The sequence below is a fragment of the Manduca sexta genome, chromosome 18, assembly GCF_014839805.1.
Source record: "Manduca sexta isolate Smith_Timp_Sample1 chromosome 18, JHU_Msex_v1.0, whole genome shotgun sequence".
Classification (NCBI taxonomy): domain Eukaryota; kingdom Metazoa; phylum Arthropoda; class Insecta; order Lepidoptera; family Sphingidae; genus Manduca; species Manduca sexta.
This window is the reverse complement of record NC_051132.1, coordinates 12,607,587-12,632,586: the sequence shown is the minus strand read 5'-3', so window position 1 is coordinate 12,632,586 and position 25,000 is coordinate 12,607,587. Positions and strand designations below refer to the sequence as shown.

Below are 25,000 nucleotides of genomic sequence, written 5' to 3'. Positions count from 1 at the left end.
GTAAGCACTTGATATATTACGCAGAGCAAACATTACTCACATGGTATTTATTTGGATTAACCTTTTTTTTATTGCAACTTGGTAAGATGGAAAGGCGAAAGGTTATTTTGAAATATTTCGGCATTTCGTGTAACAGGTTGAAAAGTGTGCCCGCTGTAATTTCCTTTCACTATCATACAATGCCGCAGTAGTGTGTATGAAACTATTTTTCTTTAGGTAATTTGAAGTTATGTATTCTGTTGGTGATGATGTTGTTTGTCCAGCGTGCGCGGCGTGCGGCGCGTGCGACGCGGAGAGCGCGGCCGGCGCTGTGGGCGGGCGTGCTGTGCGTGGGCGGCGGCGCGTGCCTGGGCGGCTGGCCGGAGCGCGTGGCGCGGGAGCTGTCCGCGCGCGCGCCGTCGTCGCACCGGCTGAAGACGCACGCCGCGCCGTCGCACGCCGAGCGCCGCTTCGCCGCGTGGATCGGCGGCTCCGTGCTCGCCTCCATCGGCTCCTTCCAGCAGATGTGGATCTCCGCGCAGGAGTACGACGACGCCGGCAAGGGACAGTTGGACAGGAAGTGCCCGTGAAATAATTATCGTAAGCTCATTACATTCTAACCGACATTCATTTTATTAAAGGCTTCAGAATACTATTGTATGCCAGAACGACACGAGTGATATTATAATCGATCTACTCATATTAAAATTATCAGTAGACGTTATTAATAGTTCATGTTAACTATTCGGTTTTATTTTTCTTAAATAAAATTTATAAAATGGTTCTCTTTTCAGTGTCGCACCGTGATCACCGAGAATCATCGTTGGTGCATCTAGAATCTTTCAAAAATAGTGAAAAATGTTTATTAACCGCCGATTCTAAAGAACAATCTCAACTGCTAACTACTCATAAATAGAATATTAAAATAACTCATCTAGAAGCATGATAAACAAACTATTCTAATTGGTAAATTTTCGCTACAAATGCAACAGTAGCGGGTAAGATTCTTTATAGGAATTGTTAATTACTGTGAGAATACCATTGTTTTCTAAAAAAAACTTGTGTAAATTTTATATCAATGAGTATTACTCAAAATAAATATACGCAACGAAATAGTATTTACAAAATATTACGACGAATAATTGTTTTAGACAGAAAAACATATATTTCGTTACGTACATATATTTTGAGAAATATTCTAAATCCGAATCCGAATAAAATGTTTTCCACTACTCTTGAAACACCCTGTATAGGTATAAGGACTACTATTTATAGTTTAAGTTTTAAACTAGTGTAGAAATTGCCGTTTTGGTCTATTTTCTTACTGGCAACAGTTTACGCGCAATATCTTTCACCTTCTGTAAGTTAGGGACAGAGGTCAGGCAAAGTTTTATTACGAGATTCATTAACAATATAAATATCTCTTTTCGCCCGCTCACTTACTCGAGGTGACTAACATTTGCGCGTGGACTATGCATTTCAATTTTTATCAATGTTGACCATAAAATCGGTCATTTTATTACACTGACATTGTCTCGCCGTGTCCGTCTGTATGTATAAAAATAAAAGATGATTTTAAATATTGAATATGTACATTTATTATCCTCGACCCTCGTGCAGGCCCCGTGTAACAGGAACACTTCACACCATCGCAGTATTTACATCTGTGGGATAGAAAAGAATACTTTAAATGTAAAATTGTAACTAGATCTAGGGTTTCATTGAGCAGAAAGAAAAAAAAAATTCGCTTATTTGCCGGCAGGAGTACGGTCAACTAGGGGTGAGTAGGGAAATAAATAATTAATTATTGTTTTATTTTATAGATCAAATAATTAAGACATCAGTAATCATAGTTAAGTTCCGGGGCTGCCACTGTATAAAATCATACTCAAAGGTGGCGATAACGCCTTCTTGTGGGTGCTGTAGCTTTTCTGGGGGGCTGTAAAGGGTTTGGCGTGTTTTGATACACTTAAAAAAAAAAAATTACGTACCGAAACTAACATACCAGTTACTTCGACTATAAGACTCATATGATATTCAGAGTAAAGTAATTTTAGACAGCACTAGAAAAATGATTCTCAACTGTGCAGTAGGCGAGATACGTTTGAGGATCTATGATAGTGCCTTTACAACAAACAGTGCGAATTCATAATCGTTCACCTATTTGGAAGTTGAAGTTCAGCATGCAGACGCGCCATGCTCGAGCATGATGTGCCTGCGGAAGTCGTGCTTGGCGCTGGACTCGTAGCCGCACGCGCCGCACACCAGCACGTCCGCGCTGTCCGCGTCCTCGTCACCGTCCTCGTTGGCCCCGCCGCTGCACGACACTGCCAGTGGCGACAATTATACGGAAATTAGTTTTTATTGAACTCACGAACTAGTAGTAGCCGTCAATTTTTTTTAACATACCTGATATTGCTTCCTTCATGTGTTTCTCTTGTACGTGTTTCATTAACTGGAAATAATAATCTTCTCGTAAATTAATCATAGAAATATATTGTATTAAAAAAATAGACTATTTAGTAAAATCGTATACAGTATACGAGACTTTCCCGCCCTCACACCCACCACTACAACTCCTGTAAGCGAGGATCAGCAGTGGCACGCATTTTATGACACCGAGCAGTGAAGCTCGGCGAGTCTCAAGGAAAACTAATATGTCATTATCCCGCAACGAAATTAATCAAATAGAAAGATAGGGAGGAGTTGGAATATACAGTATAGTATATAATGAAGGTTGTCATGGCGGCACCTGCGAGTGCACGGAGGCGCGGAAGGGACAGCGCGCGCACTGCAGCGGCGCGCCCCCGCTCCGCCCCGCGCCCCGCGCCCGCGACGCCGCGCCAGACCCGTGCTCCGACGCCTGACCAATATACACAATCAGTATGATTAAACAAACTAATACATATAAACATTACAACAGAATCACATAACATTATACAATATACATATAGAACAAAATAGCGGCGATAGCCTAGTTGGGTGTGGTACGGACTGCCAAGACGAATGTCCGCAGGTCCAAATTTCAAGGGCACACACCTCTGACTTTTCTAAAATCATGTGTGTATTCTTTGTGAATTTATCGTTCGCTTTAACGGTGAAGGAAAACATCGTGAGGAAACCTGCACATCTGAGAAGTTCTCTATATGAATTTCGAAGGTGTGTGAAGTCTACCAATCCGCACTAGGCCAGCGTGGTGCACTAAGGCCTAATCCCTCTCAGTAGTAGAGGAGGCCCGTGCTCAGCAGTGGGCAAGTATATAATACAGGGCTGATATTATTATTATTATTTATAGGACAAAATGACACTTTATTTTATACAATAATGAAAAATATTAAACAATTCCACACTCATAAATCACATATCAAATGTTAAACTTTATATACTAACAAACAAAACATTATTCCGTACCTTATGGGCAGACATTTCTTTGACGGCGTTGCACTTGAAGTTGCATAACTTGCATGAGTAGAGGTAGAGCTTGAAGTTGGGCGAGGCGAGCAGCTCGTGCGGCGGCGGCAGATCGCTCTTGCGCTTGCGCCCGCGCCGCCGCGCCGGGGCCTGCGCCTCCGACATCAGCGCCCTGTACACCCAGCAACAGGATGTTAGATGTTACAACACACACATCACGCTTTTATCCCAAAAGTGGTAGGCACTAGGCAGAGGTGCAACCAGGACACCCATTTTTCGCCAGTGTGTGCAGTCTCATAAGATGATAGTGTACGAACATATCGTCATGGCGGACAGAAATTCCTGACGTCAGGCTGATACTGAGTAAAAATATCCACTATCACTACCCCAACTAGGATTTGAACGGGGACCTCATAGTGGTATCGTACCAAGCACGTAAAGTACGCCACGGAGTTAGTCAACCATATTCCTACCATAAAACTATCTGCATTATATAAAATATATAGCCTAGAATAGTATAGACAGTAAATCTAGAGTTCAATCCCAGGACAAAATGGGTATTTTTAAAATTAAAGTTACTTATATAAGCAAATCAAATAGCTTATATACTCACTTCGCTCTCTGCAGGGCCTTTGCCTTTTCTAGTAGCTCGGCAGGTGAGGGCATTTTTTTCTGCACCTGAGCAAAATAAATGCTGTCAGGAAGTTATATCTAGCGTAACGCAAAGAAGGTAATATATAAAATTCAATATATTAGCGGTATCGCTTATTTAGGTTCATCGCTAAAATTGACCATTTTTTTTTTGACACACTGGAAACCGGTTATAGCGGCATTGAAGGGACCACCAAATCTGGGCGCTGCTATATTCGATAGTCGTTATAATCGATACTATTTAGTATTTTTACATGCATTTATTTAAAGTGTCCTTACTATTTAGTCGTTATAACCGATGCGTTGCTATAATCGGAGTCGGTATAACCGGTTCCCACTATATTTATAAATGATTTATTTTCATTGGTTTATTCTCGGAATCGAAATGGAGATTAAGATTCGGATCGGTTGGAAACTGGGCAACACTTCCTCGCGCCGTAGGAGGGCAGTCTCTCGCCTCTGATTATTATAGATGTGGTACAATGTATAACATACCGTAATAACCTCCTCGCTGCCTTGCGTCTTCGCCTTGCCCAGAGTGGACTTGAGGAACACAAGTGGACCCTGTCCATTCTCTGTATCCACCACTACGTATGAGTCCTGGTTGTCATTGTCTGTGTACAATAATTTCAATATGTATGAAGTGAATATGATTAAGCGCCTGTTTGTGATTTTAAAATAAAGATTTTTTATAATCACATTTTATTCAAACCTACATTATTTTTGGTTGTGTTTTGCATGACTGGAGCCATTTTTATAATCATTGAACCAAACTTGATGTCATACATTAGCAGGTACTAACTTTTCAGACAGCGCACAATATGTTATCTAAGGTGCATATAATTTTCTCGAAAAAAATAAAATTGAAATTTATATTTCAGAGAATATGTCTCCTGTCCCAGGAAATCTTCGTAACTAAAATTTCGTAAAAGTCAGACGATTTCCGAACTACTCACCCCGTATCCCCCTCATTGTCGCTGGACTGCAGTACACACGTGACAGTGCTGTCGGAGTTCACGTCGCCGCCGTCGGACGCCTCCGCGTTGGCTACCAGCTGATAAGACTCCTCGCCATCCTGACATCTACTACACAAAGAAATTGTTTAAAGTCCCTGTAGGAAAAAACTTCATAAAAATTTTAAAGCCACGCTCAATATTTTGTATGCAGGCCGCAAATACTTCTTTATTGCGGAGCTGCAGGCCACAATGTAAATTCACTAATCTACTATGTAGATTAATATGTAATTGATTCTCATTGAATCATTTTATTCTAACAGCTTAAGTGATCACAACAGTGATTAGTGAGTGTTTTGTGACCAAAACAGTCAGTGAGTATTTATACTGGAGATGTATCTCACCTAACCAAAGTGAGGTTGAGCAGGTCCAACTGCACGAGCCCCTTACTGCTGTCCAGTACCTGCATGTACTTGGGCTGGTCGTTGCTGCTGTCGCAGTTGAGATCTGTTAGTATGTGATTGTCGACACGATCCTTGTCAAATGGTATCACTTCTACTATCTGCAACTGACCTGTACAAATGTGGATATTGTGATTAAACAACAGAATGATGAACCAAAGACCACTTGTCCTCTTTTAAAAAATATATATTTGGACTTTTGTAATCATAGGATTATAACAATATAATAACATTAATATTTGAGTGTTATTACACAAATTAGAAGGATGAAAATTACTGGATCTAAGATATTCTTTTAAGTTTAGCGTTGGCTCAAAATAATGATGGGCATTATTGGTGTAAAGAGTGGCAGGTAGCATTTCCCAGTAGGACATATTTACAGGCCTCCTGCTATATAATAATGTATAAAATCTAGTATGATTCCATTTCCACATGAAATTCTCATCTCAATAAATAACCATGTTGACGGTCATCACTTACCATCTTTGTACTCAGCGGTCAAGAGCTGAGGGCACTGCCCTGTGGAATCACTAGAGCTGTGCCCCCCCGACATGCTGGCCCAATCCTGAAAATATGACAATGAGTAGTCCACAGCCAGTAAATAAAGTTTTTCTTCATGTCCGACACATGTCTTATTTTCTAGAATGTGATTGCATCAGTTCAATGAAGACTTCCAAAGATTTAAATGATTTGCTACTATAGAATGATACTGACCAATATAACAAAATGAAGGGATAGAAAATTCAGAAGCGGCAACCAAGTGGTGAATGTTTATTGTAATGAAAATAAATTCACAACTTACCATAAAAGGAATCTATTTATTTATTATTTATAAATATATTACACCATGATGAATGGGGTGCTAGAATTTTACTGATTACAGGCTGTCTTTGTTACTTTACTTTTTATACAGGTAATTAGAAGCTTTATCAGAAGGCAGGAGAGACCACTTATACAAGTAATTATGGAATTAAGTACTCATTTCAGTCTCATGCCATTTTCTGGACATGACTAACAATTATAGAGTACCTATACCTTTATCAGCCCCCCAAAATATGTAACTACTGATTACAGAATGCAGGAGCCTTTGTCATTTTATCATGGTAGTTAATGATTTCATAAATTCTCAGGCAAGTACGAAAAAATTTAATTTGTTCAACATTATTGCGAAAGATATTCTTGCATGAATTTACGAATTGCTTTTTCTTGTAAATAAACATAACATGTCAAATAGATTGACAAAAATTTTCTTGCAACACCAATTTGGATCAGTGTTTCTATTATTTCCGTAAGATAATATTTTTTTTATTATTATTGCAACAATCAATACTCACGGTTTGATGGCAACAATGATTTTCAATGAAACAAAACACAAGTTACTGCTGCAAACGAGAAATATTAAATACTCAGAAGGTGTATTACGCATCCGCCATTTGCGATCATAATCTTACATCGGAAAACAGAAATATGCAAACTAAAGATTCTACCCTACTCTACCATTGATACTGTACTTGCCAGTGCTAAAAAATGCAGTTGTACAGAAATTATTTTAATGAAAATAATTTTAATAATTTTATGTGTAATGTTGATGGCGTTATCAAAAATCTACAACAATGAATATGAATTCTGATAAAAGATTTATTTGTAAATAAAAGATTTATTTACATTGCAACAACCATAGAGAAGTCAATTTTAGAAGGCATGGCGGGAAATATCAACTCTTCCACCGGCTGTTTTATTTTTAAAAGTTTTTGTCAATAATTTTGAAAACGCGTGTGATTTTTTTCAAACATGGGTAACAAAAGTACATACGACTTTTCAAGTACAGATTTTAGAGTTTTCAAATCAGGTCCTTTTATTTTTTCTTTGTTTTTGAGAAAAGCTGTTGTATTTTTGTAAGATTTTTATACAAGTTTGATCTTACCCGCTGAAGACTATGTACCTACGACAAATAATGTTGATGAACAGTAAGTACTCAGTGGAGAATCACTATTATGCAATTTAACACATAAAACATTATTGTTTATAGTCCCTTATGAGATATACTATAGGGCTTTTCTCTTTCGTACTGAACAGTCGTCGGAGAAAAGTATAAGCTACCTATTTTAATATCGACGACCTACACCTACAGTCGTTTGTCATAGTTATATGTATGATATAAGCTGTATGTATTGCCCTTTTTGGAGAAGTTAAATTCAGCTAAGAACCAATACGATTTCCAGTATTTTTGACAAGAGATAGTTTCTACAACCGGGTAGGTCAAGATAACAATAACTATTCACAATAGATCTATATTTTTTAGAAATAAATGTACCTAGGGTAGACAACATTACAGGTATCAGTGTCCTTGCAAAATGTAGCATTTGTGGGGAAACTTTTCTGTCATTAATACTACTTTTAATAACTACTTCCATTATATACAAGGTAAACTTGTCAGGTTATGATAAAGGTTGGGCCATTATCTCTATTCAAGTAAATAAACATATATAAGTATGTATACAAATTTTGTAAACTATATTTCATTTTGTGCAAGTTCTTAAATATGTATTGCATAGGTCGAAATGTATTTATTACACAAGTCCCACAATTGTGTGCTATTCAAACCAGTTCCCTGATACGACACTGTCATTGCCCCAAAACATATTAAACAACACACTGTTTGCTCCCTCTTCTTAAAAAACTGGGGGAACCAGTCTATTATACCTGTATTGTACACAGTCACAACAGCAATTGAACAAATTTCAAATTTTATATCACATTTAAACATTTATGTCCATATCAATAATTGTTTAATGCTTTATAAAATAAACTTTGAAGGGTTTAATTTATATTAGACATTAATAAATGAATATTGTGATTAAAGTCAATGTGTAGAACCATTTGAAGTATTAAATTTGGCTACTTTTGTGGCTGACTGTACGTTATATGTCTTCTGTGCAATGGAATTACAATTCTTTAGCTCCCTTACAAAAGTGCTATTGTTGCTCCTTACAAAAAGGTTTCTCAAACGACTTATTCAAGTCCGGGCACTTAACATGGAATACTGTGTGTTGTTCTATTTGTCAACTGATATGATCTTCAATTTGACTAGTGTTCCCATATTTAATACTTTTGAGTTATTATTATATACAATGTTTGTATGTAAGTAATATTTTGTTGAAATAATGTGGATAGATTTTTTATTAACATCTAATAAATATAATTTTTTGTCAGCAACTAAATACAATAGCCTTTATGTCTGTTTTTTCATTTTTATTTCATTCATATGTAATCTTGTATGTGGACATTAATCTATTATAAATTATACTTAATCCTTTTAAAAACTGTACCAAAATTACAGATGTAAGGTTAGACTAAAAATGGATAACTGGATATTATACAAATATTAAACTTATGAGTAGATAATATAACATTTAAATTAATGTAAATTTAATGTGAAATACACAAATGTGTCGTATTTATAGGTATATTTTAGTTTCATTTCCAAAAAATGACAATAATGACATCAGTAATGACTGTCTCTACATATAGTCTTAGTTGTCATTTCTCATTTTAGGTTATAATTTATTGACCCTGCTTTCACTTTTTTCTAAACATAACCTAGTTAATTTCCATTTTAATCAGAAGATACCAATTTATTTCAATATACAGTAATCGAAAACCATAATTTTAAAAAATATTAAGGGACTGATTTGTTCGATATTTATTACCATAAAAGGTTAAATACACACAAATATACTGCCTATGCGAAATATAAACTAAAATAAAAAATTACTTGTGAATTTTATAAAAGTAACATCTTTTGCTTTTATTTTTATAATTATAATTTGAAACAAGTTTAAAATATCTAGAACCTACGAAATATGAAGAACTACGTATAGTCATTTATTAACTATTTATAAGTCTTAATTAAAATTGTTTCTGCAGATCCTACAATATTTAAAAGTAAAAAATAAAATTAAGACTATATGTTATAAAATGTTGTGGGCAAGTTACTGTCTTTTATTAAGAGCAATTATTACAAGTAAGCATTTAAAAATAACAAATAAATATTTTTACAAGTGCAGCTCACTTTATAAAGATTTTTATATAATATATTCTTTCCTCGATATCTCAATGTGTAGCGTCTCATTGATAGACAAAAAACACGAACGTAGGCGACACGGCGCGCGCAACTCAGAGCGTCAAACATCTTCCATCCTTGTTACTCTTGCACGAATTCCATAACCACATCGGAAAGATTTAGTAATCCCGTTTATTCATAAACAAACCCCTATAGCATAAAAACTTTAATATTATAATGACCTTTGCACTTTAAACTATATGACTTTATATCATAACGCGGTGATAGAACAGTAGCGACTACAAAAAAATATGTTGAAATTCTGGTTCTGCATCGCGCTAGTGAAATTTTCGGCGCAGTTTAGTATATAAGGTGATACAGCAGCTAAACGGCCGGGAGGTCCGTAGCTACTACGTTGGCCGGTACTGGCAGGGAGCCGGTCTAATTCCTTGCCAACGGATAAGTTGATGTCGATTTAAGCGGTTTAATAAACAAAATAAATACGTCAAACATGCCAAGAAAATGATAAAAAGAGGCTTCGGTCTCACCCATACGCTAGTAGCTGATTTGACCTTCTTTTTTATGTTTTTATTATATTTGTATTTCCTATCTCTACATTTTATTTATTGGCAGAGAGTGCAGATTGCACTGTCTCAGTTTTTACAGAAATATTGTATAAATTGTGAATATTAAATAGGTAAAAATTTGGATTAGAATGATAGAAATAGAGATTTATTACATTATTGCTGCCAAATTTTCTCATAAATAAATAGTAAAAAGAGGTTAATTGTCACGTTAATTAAGTTAAAAATAAACCACAAGATAAAACCAAGTGACTGAAAGTAGTATCTAAATTCTTGACATATTATTTTATTTGTGGATATGACCAATCAACAAATTGAGATTGGAATTTATTTTTTGCCTAGTAAATCAATGGAACAAAATAACACCTAATATTTTGCCCCTTCTACTTTATCACTCATGAACTTGTGTTATGCGGTTGTGTGATTTTGATTTTAATAAGGATATAGATAAGTAGTACTATTCGGTATTTTGTGATACAAGATATAGCAGCGATAGATTAGTGCGAAGTAGAGCAGACTGTATAGACGGAGTCAAAGTTTAATGGCTGACATGGTATAATAAACATATCAGCCCTGTATTGTATACTGTCCCACTGCTGGGCACGGGCCTTCCCTACTGCTAAGCGGGATTAGGCTTTAGTCCTCCACGCTGGTCTAGTGGGGATTGGTAGAGTTCACATACCCTTAAAATTATTATAATGAATTTGTAAGTAATGCGGGTTTCCTCATGAGGTTTTCCTTCACCGTTAAAGCAAGCGATAATTTACACAGAATACACACATGATTTTAAAGTCAGAGATGTGTGCCCAAGGGTTTTGAACCTGCGGACATTCGTCTCGGCAATCAGATCCACATCCAACTAGGGTATCGCCGCGTACGGTAGGCTGGCATCCAAATCCTTGAAACAGGACAATATTTAATAAGTATAGATCCGACACTATTATTGATTGAATATATACCGTTAAATAACTCTACGGTTGCGCTCGTGTAAATGTTTTTCCCTGAAATGACGATTTCACAGGAAAATTGAATCTTTAAGATATAAAGTAGACTTTATTCATCCATAAGACGTCAATGAAAAACTTACATCAATCCGTATTTGTGTATTGTAAAAGGGGCACAAATTAACAAAAGGTTCCGCTTTTTGAGGATTTTAGAGAATACTGGTTTTAATAGTAACGCATTAGGGCACATTAGGATGTTTCTACTAAGTATCAACCCGAAATCTGAATTTGTACGCGACACGGTGATAGACTCATTCCCTATCACATCATGTGATTGAATACAAACTGCGGAAAGCGGGTGCGTTGCGGTTGCGTCTGTATCTACACCTTCGGGGATAAAAGGTGTGAGTGTATGTGTGTGTGCATGCACTAGACACATTTGTGTCTTTATAATAAAAATACCACAGACACAGGTTAGAAGTTATTAGAAAATATTACACATGATTCTGTTAAGTCACGCAAGTGAGCACTAAGAAGAAATCTTTGCAAATTCAGTCCTAAAGAACGTCAAATCTTATTATTCAAATTTAAAATTTTAAAAACTATTTGCGATAAAGTTTGTAATACTTGAGTTTGGCTGATTTCGATTGAATACGATTCTTACGACAAATCCTTCAGGATGCTTGTCTGTTATGCTAACTAAGCTCTACAAGCAACGGCAAACTAAATGACGATAAATTTTAAAAGTGTTAGAGCCATGCTGTAATCAAACAATATATGCGGCCAACAGGTCAGTATATCGAAAACAACAAAAAGTGGGGAATCAAATTGGCTGTGTCGGTTTTCTTTTGTTTAATCCTGTTTATGCTTATTATCACTGACTGTATTCTTCGTATTAGCATTTGCATGCTCAAATAATTATTATTCTATTAAGAACCTTTAACTTGCGGGGACTTAGACCGGCGCCCCGTAACGACCGGCTTACCTCGCAGCCACGGATTCCCTGATCAGTTAGTTAGACCTTTCGCATATATGCTAACTTTAGCACAAATTTCAATAGCGCGATTCAGGACGTACCATTTCATTGGCCGAACAAGATGTTGCGCATTGCGCAGCTTCGAGGATAAGATGCGTTGAACTCTACATATTGATTTTAATAAATGGGCAATGGTTCTTGATAAGATAGCTTGGTGTTTTGGCTTGGCATAGTGTTTTTCTGTTAACGAATGTAGTTATTGCCACTAGAAACTATACCTAAATCAGAGATCAGATCAGAAAACAAAAATTTCAAGGATCAAAATTTGTAAATTATATATTTCAAATAGATTTTTTAGAGGAGGTAAAACAATTTTTTCCCGTCTATTCACCATACTGGACTCGAATCCACGTCTATGTGTCGCATGCTCTATCAATAACAGTGCTATGAGAATCTTACAAGCAGGGCCGCCATCTCTACGTTAAAATTTCGACCAGTTTTAGTATCGCAGTCTATATTATGCACCTAAAGCACGGAAATAACTGGTAATATTTTCTCAACTCGCAACTGATGTTGGTTCAAGAAATGTGCTCTTTGAATTAACTGGTGTTTACCTCTCTACTTATCCCTTATTTCGCTCTAACAACAGCACACGTTTTACACTTGTTAAAAGAGATTAGAAACATAGATTACAGAAAATCTGAGAGTTAGCCTAGTATTACTCAGTCCATGATGTAGCCATATATTATGTAGTCACTAGACCAAACAAGCAATAGATGGAGGAACTCATCACACTAATTGCTTACATTACCTCATATTTGGATGTGTTTAGCCAAGCAATACATCTTCCACGAAGGGCGAGAAACATTTGAAATTTTTTGGGTTCTGTACCGCAACCCTTATATGGTCACTTTGTCTGTCTGTCAATACCCTATTGACAGACAGACAGGACCGTGCAAAGGTATAACTTCCAATTTATATCAAATACGCTGGTCAATGGTCTCTTTCAGCTGTGAATAAATTAAACTTTTAATTCAACGCGATCAAAAGATAATATGACTGTTGGTGTCGCAATTTTGCGAATTTACAGGGGAATCAAAACCTAAAGGATGCTCCGCGTTAACCTAGAACCATGAGATTTGGTAAGAAACAATATCTCACAATACGTGTCAAGGAAAGAATCTGAAAACCGTTAATATGTACGTAAGTACAATAAATAAGCACAACAAGGTGTGTAAATACCTTTCCTGCAAGTTTGTACATAACCCTCGGTGCAAGAGTGCAACTCGTACTTGTCCGGTTATTTTCTGATGAGCACAAGTGAATCTCATGAGTAAGCCGCTCGTGCGATTAGCAATAGGAGTGCCCATTTACAGTAGCAACCCACCAAAACTTTGAAACACAATGTCGTACACTGCTCAACGTAGGCCTTCCCAAGTGAGCTCTAACCGTCGTAGTATTTTTAAGATTTATATATTATGTTATATTATATGTGTTATATATATATTTAAGTTTTTAATAATAATAATAATTATTATTATATCAGCCCCGTATTATATACTGTCCCACTGCTGGGCACGGGTTTCCTCTATTACTGAGAGGGATAAGGCCTTAGTCCACCACGCTGGCCTAGAGCGAATTGGCAAACTTCATACAACCTAAAAATTCCTGTAGAGAACTTCTCAGGTATGCAGGTTTCCTCACGACGTTTTTCTTAACTGTTAAAGCTAGCGATAATTTATAAAGAATACACACATAATTTTATAAAAGTCAGAGGTGTGTGGCTTTGGGATTTAAACCTGCGGACATTCGTCTCGGCAGTCCGTTCCACACCCAACTAGGCTATCACCGCTTCTAATTCTTCTAAGTCTTATAATGGCCAGTAATAATTATACTGCTATCCGCAATATCCTTCAAATCGCAACTCAACAACACTGCGCTTGCAACACGTAGAAATAGACAAAGCGGCGATACTTACGTCGACAGAATCTTGTCTTGGACTTAGTAGAGATATAGCAAATTCTCTCGTCCAGTTGCCCTTATCCTTCTCAAATATGGGATATACGTTTCCTACCGCTAAACACATTATAAGGATTTCATCTAATGCCTAGACAAAATGCATATGATGTATTGTTTATTTTTTTGCAACAACGACCGAGGAAAACTATCCCTAACCGCGTAATACTGTTACAAATAATACCTTTGTTCTTTTATACATCGATCTTTTATATGTTATATATTAAAATAAAAAAAACATAGAATAAGAAGAAACAAATATATATGTTTTTTATTAATTTAATGTACATAAAACTTTAAACTAAAAAAAAAGTGGGAATCAAAGTAGCTACGTCGGTGTTCACAGGACAATCCTGTATCTTGTTGATTTTATCATATTTAACGTTTATTATCATTGTCAAAGTACCTATATTCATAATCTCATTATTGTATTAAAATCCTTCACAAATATCAAGTACGACTTCTGTTTAACGGGGGCTTAGACCGGCCCCCCGCCACGACCGGTTTACCTTGTAGCAACGGACTCCCCGATAAAGGATTCAGACCATTCGTATTTATGCTAACTTTAGCACAAATGTTCATAGCGCGATTCAGGACGCACTATGCCATTGGCTGGCCGGGACGTTACGTCGCTTTGCTTTGAGACTAAGATACGTTGAACTCTTAACTCTACGTAGTGATTTCATAAAATGGACAATGTTCTATAATGTTCTTGATTTTTTACCTTGATTTTTATGCTTAGCTTGAGGTAGAAGTTGGTTTAATGAGATCGGTATTGGGTGATTACTAACGCTCTATGAATAGCAAAAAGAATAATATGTACTTAGTATGAACCTATTGTATCGTATATTGTCATAAAGTAACTAACAGATGTCACAAATAAGTTGAACCATACAATTACAATATCATCTTCATATATGGCCAATTTGGGCAAAATGTCTTGATTTAATAAATGAACAACATATCAAGTCACTATTCTTTTCATAAATCATTAGAAAAATGTAAAGTTCCCAAAAATAAAAATCATATAGTCACAAATTACGAACACATAGAGAGTAAAATGAGATTCCCATCTTTCTCTACACTGGACTCGAACCAAGGTAGAGTTGTCACATACTCTACACATAGCAACTGTATGAGTTTGCTACGAGCGGTACCGCCATCTATACTCCGTTTCTGCACCTCAGTCTTATTTTAGTGCACTTTAGTGTTACGCTACAGTGCCTAACTTAATATGTTCCCAATTCCAATAGATGTCGTTTCGAAAATAAGCCTCATGAATCGATTCTTCGTTCACTTCCACCTGTTCTTATTTTACTCTATAAAGGTTCAGCTCAACACGTTTAAAGCTTGATTTAAAATAGAATTAAAAAGGTACACTCAAAATGTTACCAGAACTGAAATTCAAACCTAGTATCACCCAGTATATGGTCTATCGTTACTACTAGACCAAACAGGCTATAAATGAAAGAAATCTGCGTTGCTGGTTCTGCTGATATTCGATACTATTTTGGTGCGATTATGCACCACGATTACGATACCGTCGCGTGTTTATTTGGTAATCCAAAAAACTGGAATACTTGACGTAGGGTTCGAACCTAAGACTGACGCCATCACAGCCTATATACTTACACTATCGCTGCAGTAAGGAGGCGACAATTTATAAACTATAGTATATTCGTATCAGTAACCCAGAAATACTTGGTTCTACCCTTGTATCATCGTCACGCACAATTTGTTGTGTGGAGTTACCGAACTTACACAGGCTCGGACAGATGTTTTGCTGATGGTAGGATATATTTTATATCCGCCTGGATTGCGACCACCGTAAACGAAGTGTGAAAACCCGCCATAGTGGTCCACGTAAGTGTGTCGCATTACGAGGTCAGCCTGTGTATATCCGGTTCCAACAGGCCGGCATAATTATGTCTACTGTCGAGGGATAATCATCTCTCGTCAGTCGACATTATTGCATTCCACTACACTTACCATTAGGTGCAGTGGGGTCAATTTATAAAAAAGACTCCGTTTCACATTAACCCCAAAAGTAATATTAATATTAACTCGAATGCGAGAACCGAATTAGTTCCCTTTTCATTCAATATCTCATCTGTGTACTACACGATTCATACGGAGAAACTCTGTGATTTCTCTAAGTAAGTTAAGGTTCAAATCCCGGAGTATCAATTTCTTTTCGTAAATGTCTTTATATTTTTTTCATAATGTTTGTATTTAAAATATTTAAAAACATATGTGGAAAATAGTATTAAAATTATTCTGAAAGTAACATCGTAAAATCAAAGGAAGAGAGGTGAAAAAACAAATTAATTAGAACCTTAATTAACATCTATTTGTAAGGAAATCTAAATACTGGGCAATGGGCAAGGAAATATTTTTTTTAAGGTGATTGGGGCCCATAACCAGCTAAGAAAAGATTTCCCACAGCGTTTGAATACTTTAAATGGAAATAAATGGTAACAAAGCAACGTAAAAAATGCGGAATAACTCAAAGCTATTTACGGTACATAATGATATACCCGAACATACAGACAGCCGTCTGCGCTAGTACAGAAATACGTACATGCGATGCGGCAACGATCCGCGACTCTCCTTAAGGGGCATGTTACTGCGCTGATAACATTTTTACTTTAATACAACTCGTAGCAACACTACGGTAATAAATAGCCGCAAAGCCACCTAGAACTTCGAGTTATATATTATGAGACAATGAATCAATCTCGTTATGTAGATTAGATTTTAGGTATCATTATGCCAGTACCATTTCCCCTTATAACATCCTTCCTTTACCATTTGGGACAGGACAGCGTTAGCATATTACAGCTTTATGGCAGAAGTAATAAGGAGGTTATTCCTGATCGTCTAAGGACGCATTATTCGCCCATGAGTAGTCTTGTTCTTTATATATCTTTTTGCAAAATTAAAGTCGGAATTTCTTTCGTTATCCTTCTTAAACACTATCGGGCTGTTTTACAGCTTCTGACAATGCTACTCGTCACTAAATCTTTAAGCCGCCAAATATAAAAGTTATAATCTAATCTATGCTCCCAAACAAATAGTTAAAAAATTACTACTAAATACACTACCCGTTTAATACAGTAATTATTATTAAATAAAATTTATTTGAAACTTCCGAAATAGACCCTTAGCCTAGGCTGTCTAAGCTAGTAATAGTCCTTCAGTTCGTTTTTCACATTTTTTCATAATTTTGCCCCATATTCTAGGCAACCCATTTCCTTCTTAAATCTAATATTTTATTTCATAACTGCATTAAATTGTAGAGCTATGTTACAAAGGAAGGAAGGAAGAAGTTACAAAACATATTTTTCGTATAGTTTCACCCTACGTGCCGGCCTATAAATACTGTAGGGAAAATAAAGTAAAATTCTACCACAAACGAGCATATATTATTATCTTCCTCACTTAATCCCACTTCCATCCCATTTAGAAATTATATTATTGTTACCATTACTTAGAACTGCTACTGGCCTACAGTCATCTCTATTTGTGAGAGCCAAATCCGAGATAATATTTGACAAATTCATAGAACATCGTCAGGCCTGGCAATCAAAACCTGGACAGCCCAGTATAAACTATACCATAATTTTAAAATACGCAGTCAGTTTACATTTTAATTGTACAGAAGAATTCTTGTTTAGTTTAGATTTTAGACACATCTACATTCGCGTAAAGATCGCGGAATTAATGTTGTCCCTCTAGCATTCCGAGATAACTTTTTCACTTTATTATATTCTCGTATAAACACACACATACACACGTCTTTTATCCCAGAAAGGGTAGGCAGAAGCGCAACAGATGCAAACCAATTTCCGCCATGGGTCGTACGTCATACTATAATAGAACTACCACTAGACAGTCATTCTCATTGTGGGATAGATGACTAGTAATTTTGGTTACGGTTATTTGTTTTATTATTTTAAATGATCCGATCAGGTCGCCTGCGTGATAATCACACCTGCATAATAAATATCCACAACACGTAATTTTCAAATTACAATGGCAATGCGTTTATCATTCTCAGTACAAACCTTGCATATTAAGATCTACACTTGAGAATTACAACAATGAATTCTCTGGAGTAAAAAGCGCTACGTGTCCGGTCCACCTGCCCCTTAACAGTTGTCTGTACTGTGTACAGGAAACCTGATTCCACCCCTCTACCGAGGCTGTCGGATCGACAGAGTAGTTACACGCAGAGACTTGCAATATTTTAGAAGTAGTAAGATCACGTCTTATTTCGTAGGAGTTGGCAGATTGTTCGAACTTATTTACGTCTCCAGATGAAATAAGTTGTTGGTTTATTGTCGTCGCCAGGATGTGGTCAAAGCTACAAAAGAATATTATTTCCTATCAAATGTAATGTTATTTCATTAATTATGGCTGAAGTTACTCACAGTAGATAAGTTAATTCTGTATCGATCTTTTATTTTATAAGTATATCATTCATATTATTATAAAGGTAGATTTTAATTTTTATCTGAACCGCATCCTTTTTTTTTTCTTTCACTAACGTGAAAAAATCTTTAAAGAGCCAAAAACGTACAGGGAATTAAGGACTGGCAACTGACACCAAAAACTAAAATTCAGATAATCTCTTCGCAGTATTGTAATTTTCTGAGATAATCTAAATAGTTAGTTGTAGATACGTCAAAAATTCAGTGTCATACCTAGAAGTCTCTGTCGCCGACACTAACCTATATGCCTGAATCGCGGTATCACAATTTGCGCAACAGTTAGTACTTAAGCAAAACGCCGTGCTAGTAAGCCAGGGAGTCCGACGTCACACGGTACAGTGGCCCGTGCAGCCGCTCACACTTAACTGCACCGCGCACCCAAATTTAGACCTTAACTCATGTCGCATAAAACCAATCTTCAACATTTGCCATTCTGTCGACTAGAAGAAATTGCTAGACTGTATTCGGAATACCCGTGACGCTGTAGAATGACGAATGCTTGAACTTGATGACTGCATACAGCACCGATGTGGCACACATTGACTCCTTTTTTGTTTTTATTTTTCTTTTTATTCTCTCTTATTTTTAATTTTAGATAATATTCCTTTTTCCATTTTTCTGACACAAATTTTTAATGGCTTTGGAAAATACGTTCGAAGGACCAAAAAAATTTAAAGATTTGATTCAAAGTAATCACAAATTACATAATAATTTTACTATTCACTTTAATATTAGTTATGTTTCGGTTTTTAATATGAATATTCTTCATCGTAAGATCTTAGTAACTACTGATCATTATTTAAATTAATGGCTCTACATTTTCTCTCCCGTAAGAAATGTATATCCGAACATTTAACCCAGTAATAAATAAAATAATGCAATATATTATAACTTAATTTGTCGTTTAAATTTATAATTTTCATAATTTTGTACTTAATAAACGACATCTACCGTCGGCAAAATAAAAACTTAACGGGGATCATAGGTCATATGGAACCTAAAAAGAGATTAACTTAACGGTTAAATTAAACTTAACACAGAGGGCAGCATGGATAAACAACACTACAGAAACCTTGATTGAGTAAATGGTACTAAGTAAAAGAACGAGAGGTCGCGGGTTTTAGCTTGGGTTACAAAAAAGTTTATTTGGAAGCCACTAGATTACAAAATCAAAAATGTATTAACATTGTGATATTTGGCTATTCGTTGATACGACATTAGAACATGATCAGCTTATAATGGATCTCTAAGTATTGATTTTCCTTGATCAATTATATCATAAAATCCATACCTAATAAGTTTGTGTAATCTATATTATTGGCATATTTTATCGCTAAGTGAATCTAAATCAGTTGGCCCATCTGCTCCTTGGTTTGTGGGCCCTTTGTATTAAAAATTGTTGCCAGTAGTAAAAATATTATGGACTTTATAGACAGGGGTCGAGTATCGCTGCAGGTTCTAACCACCCTCTGCTAACTTTACCACTGCGCAAGTCCAAAATACGTCAACAGTATCATGTCAAAAAATCGACGCATCAACAGTGGAAAAAATTAATAACAATTTAACTTAAAATAAAGATTTCTGGCTAATAGTTCCTAAGTGAAGTAAGTAAAATAAATGTTATTAATGCCTTCAATAGTTTTTAAGTTATGTGAAGTTGTGGTACTGCATATTCGTTCATAGCTTCTGCGATGATTTATGCATTTATTATTTATGAAAAGCATTACGTCGCAAAAAGAAAAAAACAAAAAAATCTATGAAAACCACTCATTATTATATTAAGAAATATACGCAAGCATTTGGAGGTTGAAAACATCAGCATGTTGCTGTTTTTTTTATAAAAAGTGAAATACAAATAACGAAATGATTGGTAAGTTTATAAATATTATAATGACTAAAGCGAAGCATATTTATGTAGGTATACTATAAAATAACGTTATATTAGTGAGGGACACGTTTATTTTGTAATTATTGTTACGTATGTTGCATTACAACTATGAGCTGATAAAATGCTTGGAAAAAAGGTGTTTTTCCTTTTCATAAATGTGAATTAAACTATGTTCTTATCGTTGTCTTATTCTTACAAACCGTGAAGGCATGAGTACGTTTTCATGATGTGAATGTGGTCAAATTTAAATTGTTTTGAATGTCGAGACGAGCTTGCTGTTCGTCTGATGGTATTCAATACGACTGCCCATAACCAGCAAAATAACACCATCCAACAATTTGAATTAAAAAGTATTGTTTGGTATTCCACTGCGCTCGCCATCCTGAGACACGAGATGTTAAGTCTTATTATGTCCAGTAGTTACACTGGCTACAATATTCTTCAAACCGGAACGCAATAGTGATTACACACGGCTGCTTGGCGCCAGAAATAGACATTGCGGTGGTACGTATCCAGACGGACTCTCGCATATGAGAGACCTTCCAGCAGGGTCTGTTGTAGTTGTTGGCTTTTGACGAAAGATGTTACATTTTTCATAATACTCAAGTTATAAAATAAGAAATCGCTAAACTTTATGATAAAACATTAAAATTCGCAAAACCTATGTCGTGTCGACAAGACGCACGAATGAATTCAAAATCTATTGTATCATGGAAAACAATAGTATTTAAATAACTTCCTTATCGAACCTGAAATTCTTACATATAAAATAAAATCTCCTGGCGCGTCTGTCTGAATGCAATAAATTCAAAAATTATCAGACGGATCTTCATACGGTCTCTAATGGACGGAGTGATCCAACAGGCCTATGTACTTAATGTTTTATACGACAGAAAAAAAAATTGCAGTATGTTTGTTCTGCTACCCATACGAAGTCAGGGCGGGTCGCTATTTATAAAAATTAAAGAATGGCATAGGTGTATGCACTATCTGTGTGTTAGGTCACTAGGTTATTATACTTTGTACATTGACAAAAAAGTGACTGAAAAATTATTGTACATGAAACTTTATTACACAAAAAATAAGACATGTTAAGGCGAATGCCCCCAACAGCGGCAGCAATGCGTGACCCCTAATGACCTTTTTTTTTACATAACTGACGGATTTCTAGATTTGTAGTCGCGCTGTAGACATTTATCTACCTTCACCGCATGAATGGACCGACTTGTTCCTCAATGCTCCAAAGAAAACAGTCTTGATAACTTGCTGTTGCGTAAGCGAATAATGAGAGTGATTTTCATAAGCCGAAGCACTTTTTAATCCTTCATCCATTTCTTAAGGGTGGTAGAATACTCTTACAGCTATGAAAAAACTAATAATAAAGGCTTGGCGTTAGAAACCCTCGGTAAGCGAGTCGATCTGCCAATTAGTTGGGTTTTACATCACCCATAACTAGGTCTTATGTATCTACTACTGCTATCTTGGGCAGTAGTGGAAAAAAAATGTTATGCGGCGATGATCGTCACGTTGTGGAGCGCATCGGACCGATGAGCGACATCCTTTCGTGTACCAAGTGGTTTTTATGACCTACCTCCAGAATTACCTAATTTTATCCTCAGTAAAATGATACGGATTGAAGCTTCATATTCGATACATATCCCGTGATCTTGAAAGTATAAAAAAGAAGAAAAAAAAGAAAAGAATATTAAGGGCCTTTTGCTGTTGATTTTATATTATAGATGGTGAGATTTTGCTAATACTCAAAAAATCTCCTATTTAACTTCACATTTGTTAGCTTGACAGCTTACGCTAAAACATTACCGCTCAGACTGGCGTGACGTGGTTCGCTGAGGTAAAAATCTGTATAATCTATGTGTTACAACTGGTAAATACTCGTGTAAGAGCAACCACTTGTTGAATGCCTTGGGTTCTATTAATAATAAATAAATAATAATATCAGCCCTGTATTATATATTTGCCCAATGCTGAGCACGGGCCTCCTCTACTACTGAGAGGGATTAGGCCTTAGTCCACCTCGCTGGCCTAGTGCCGATTGGTAGACTTCACACACCTTCGAAATTCTATACTTCTCAGATGTGCAGGTTTCCTCACGATGTTTTCCTTCACCGTTAAAGCGAACGATAAATTCACAAAGAATTCACACATGATTTTAGAAAAATCACGAGGTGTGTGCCCTTGGGATTTGAGCCTGTGGACATTCGTCTTGGCAGTCCGTTCCACACCCAACTAGCCTATGGCCGCTTGGGTTCTATTACTTTAATAATATTAAGATCTAAGATACTAATACGGGTGGATGGCCTTCATTGATTAGGACCATCAGTGAAAAGCGATTGATACTCATTCGAGAAAGTATTTTTTTCACTACTAATCAACCTCATAAAAATGAGGCATTCATACCAGTTCGTCTCTTCTTATGCTTTCGGGTCTGGATTATTGATATAGTCCAGTCTTATAGGTGACTGGACCATATTATATATAGTACATATAAGATGACAAAAGAAAAGTACAAATTGTTATGTGTACTGTTATAATGGCTCAGTACTGGATCGTTCCCTTTGCTTCTAAATAAATACGACAGAATTTGTTGCTGTGCCATGTTCGGATACTCGAAATGTTTCAATAAACATGTAAGCCTCAAGTCTAAATGTCTTTAATTTGCCCGTAGCAACATTATTGTACATTTATATTCATTGCATTTATAGACTTATCTACAATATTTGAACAGCTATTTAAATATAATTCTGAAACGAGAAAGTTTTCATCTCAGACAGGTGGTAGATTGTTCAAATATGTGTTTATTAATATTCATACTTATGTATAAAGTATCTACATAAGTTTACGGCTGTATCTTTGAAGAGGTTGGCAGAGGTTCAGATGCAGGGTCCGTCGAAGTAATTGTGTTTAATAATGTAAAAGGCAAGGCTAAATACCTAGTTTGTAATCCAGGGAAACTTGATTTCGAATAAGAATACCTACATATCTGTTTTCATATTAATATCAAATGCTGAATCATACCTTTGAAACTCCAGCACGCTGCCCTGGTACTAATGAGATTTTTGTTCAAGTATCGCGATTTTCGACAAAAACAAATTGAAGTGCAGTCATTTAATTCACATTTCCTCTTTGTTAAAAGACGTATTATAAAATGTATAATGTAAAATGTATGCTTAATTACATAGACAGCCTAATTCTAAACTTCATCTTAACAATTATTTTAAGTACTTATTACATATTTTAAACTACTCCATTGTTTTTCATTTATTATTACGCATATAGAAAAAAATGCACGTAAATAAATTGATCCTAAACCGATATTTAAGATCTGTATTGTAGACTACAAACTTTTTCGCAAATAAATGATTCGGATTTCATAAAGCTGAAGAGTATTCTCTCGAACAAAAGCTTTTATCCAGGAATCGGAATACAATAGTAGGTACCTTTCTTATATTATAAAGCTAAAATCATATTGTTACAGATCCAAGATGGCGGCGGGAGGTACAGGCGCAGTATTTTTCCTGGGCACCCGAGCACACTATCAGGCAAGTCTTTTTTAATTAACTGAATGACGAATCAAGCAACTGGCTGTCTGTTAGTAACTGCCACGACTAACCATAAACTGTAGCACCATCATGTTAATTTCAATCTTATACCGTACACTGGGCTGTAGCATAATATTGTCATTTAAGCTGAAGAGAGCCATGTACAGCACATCAAAGTTGGATGCCTAAAAATATCTAAAGATTCTGTTTGATAAAGACTACCTTATAGCTAATATTTTGGCAAGCGTTAAGATTTGCTCGCTGTACAACGCCACTTCGTCTCTGGCTATTTTCGATTGTAAATAAATAAAGCGTCACCCAAAAATAGCTGGTGTTACTTTAATATACACAACAAAGTCGTTGAGGAAGTTGAAGAGGTTTTTATATAAGTATACTTATTTTTGACTAAGTAAGTGTAGATTTTTCTAGAGGTGGAGTTTGACATGACAATGACATAAGACAATATAAGCGTGTAAGTTGTGGCAACCTACTATAAATTAAATCTTTTTGCTCGGATATGATTCCCAAGTCCGATCTTTGTATTTAAATGAAGGTATTTGTTCCTCTCGTCTTGCCACAAGTTATAATTATTTTCACGAGGAAAACAGGATTGTCAATACTGATTAATCCGTGGAGAAGGGCGGTCAGCATTCTGTTATGTTAAAATCATTGATGTCACTCTTAGGGATTCCCGAACGGTGCTACTGCACAGGGAGCCTTGGTTCCAAGGAACTCAAATAAAATACATCACCGTCCTTTTGCAAATAGATAAAATGGCCTCCCAACATCTGCTGTCCAGAACGTTAAGGCCACTACGTACTTACAAATTACGATGCAAAATTATTACATTTCTAAGCAGGTGTTGCAACAGCCGGAGACCAGATTCGACCTGGAGAACGGCAACGCGTCCACGGAGACGATATACCAGAACCCGTCAGTGCAGGAGGTGTGGCCAAAAGGACAGCCCGAGGCCGACGGCACTGGCTCCTATGTCACTGACAGGGGTAACTGGAGCTATGAG

The 25,000-nt window shown here is 36.2% G+C and overlaps 2 protein-coding genes across 6 annotated transcripts; one reads left to right on the top strand and one right to left on the bottom strand.

The window, feature by feature from the left end:
• Positions 1-248: 248 nt before the first annotated feature.
• Positions 249-1,566, top strand: LOC119189666 (actin-like protein 6B). The gene is made up of 2 exons (XM_037439940.1): positions 249-579; positions 774-1,566. The coding sequence occupies exon 1, from the start codon at positions 249-251 to the stop codon at positions 567-569; it is 321 nt and encodes a 106-aa protein (XP_037295837.1). The 3' UTR covers positions 570-579; positions 774-1,566.
• Positions 1,553-6,977, bottom strand: LOC115448618. Of its 5 annotated transcripts, none has more exons than XM_037440108.1 (11): positions 6,790-6,977; positions 5,936-6,020; positions 5,399-5,567; positions 4,999-5,126; positions 4,537-4,655; positions 4,004-4,068; positions 3,391-3,562; positions 2,732-2,842; positions 2,389-2,434; positions 2,140-2,306; positions 1,553-1,643 (listed from the first exon to the last, which is right to left on the bottom strand). In XM_037440108.1, the coding sequence occupies exons 2-10, from the start codon at positions 6,006-6,008 to the stop codon at positions 2,158-2,160; spliced, it is 1,032 nt and encodes a 343-aa protein (XP_037296005.1). In that variant the 5' UTR covers positions 6,009-6,020; positions 6,790-6,977; the 3' UTR covers positions 1,553-1,643; positions 2,140-2,157. The 5 variants fall into 5 exon arrangements, with proteins under 5 accessions (XP_037296005.1, XP_037296007.1, XP_037296003.1 ...); XM_037440110.1 differs by having other exon boundaries at positions 4,999-5,123; positions 6,790-6,976; XM_037440106.1 differs by lacking the exon at positions 6,790-6,977 and adding an exon at positions 6,258-6,699.
• Positions 6,978-25,000: the final 18,023 nt, after the last annotated feature.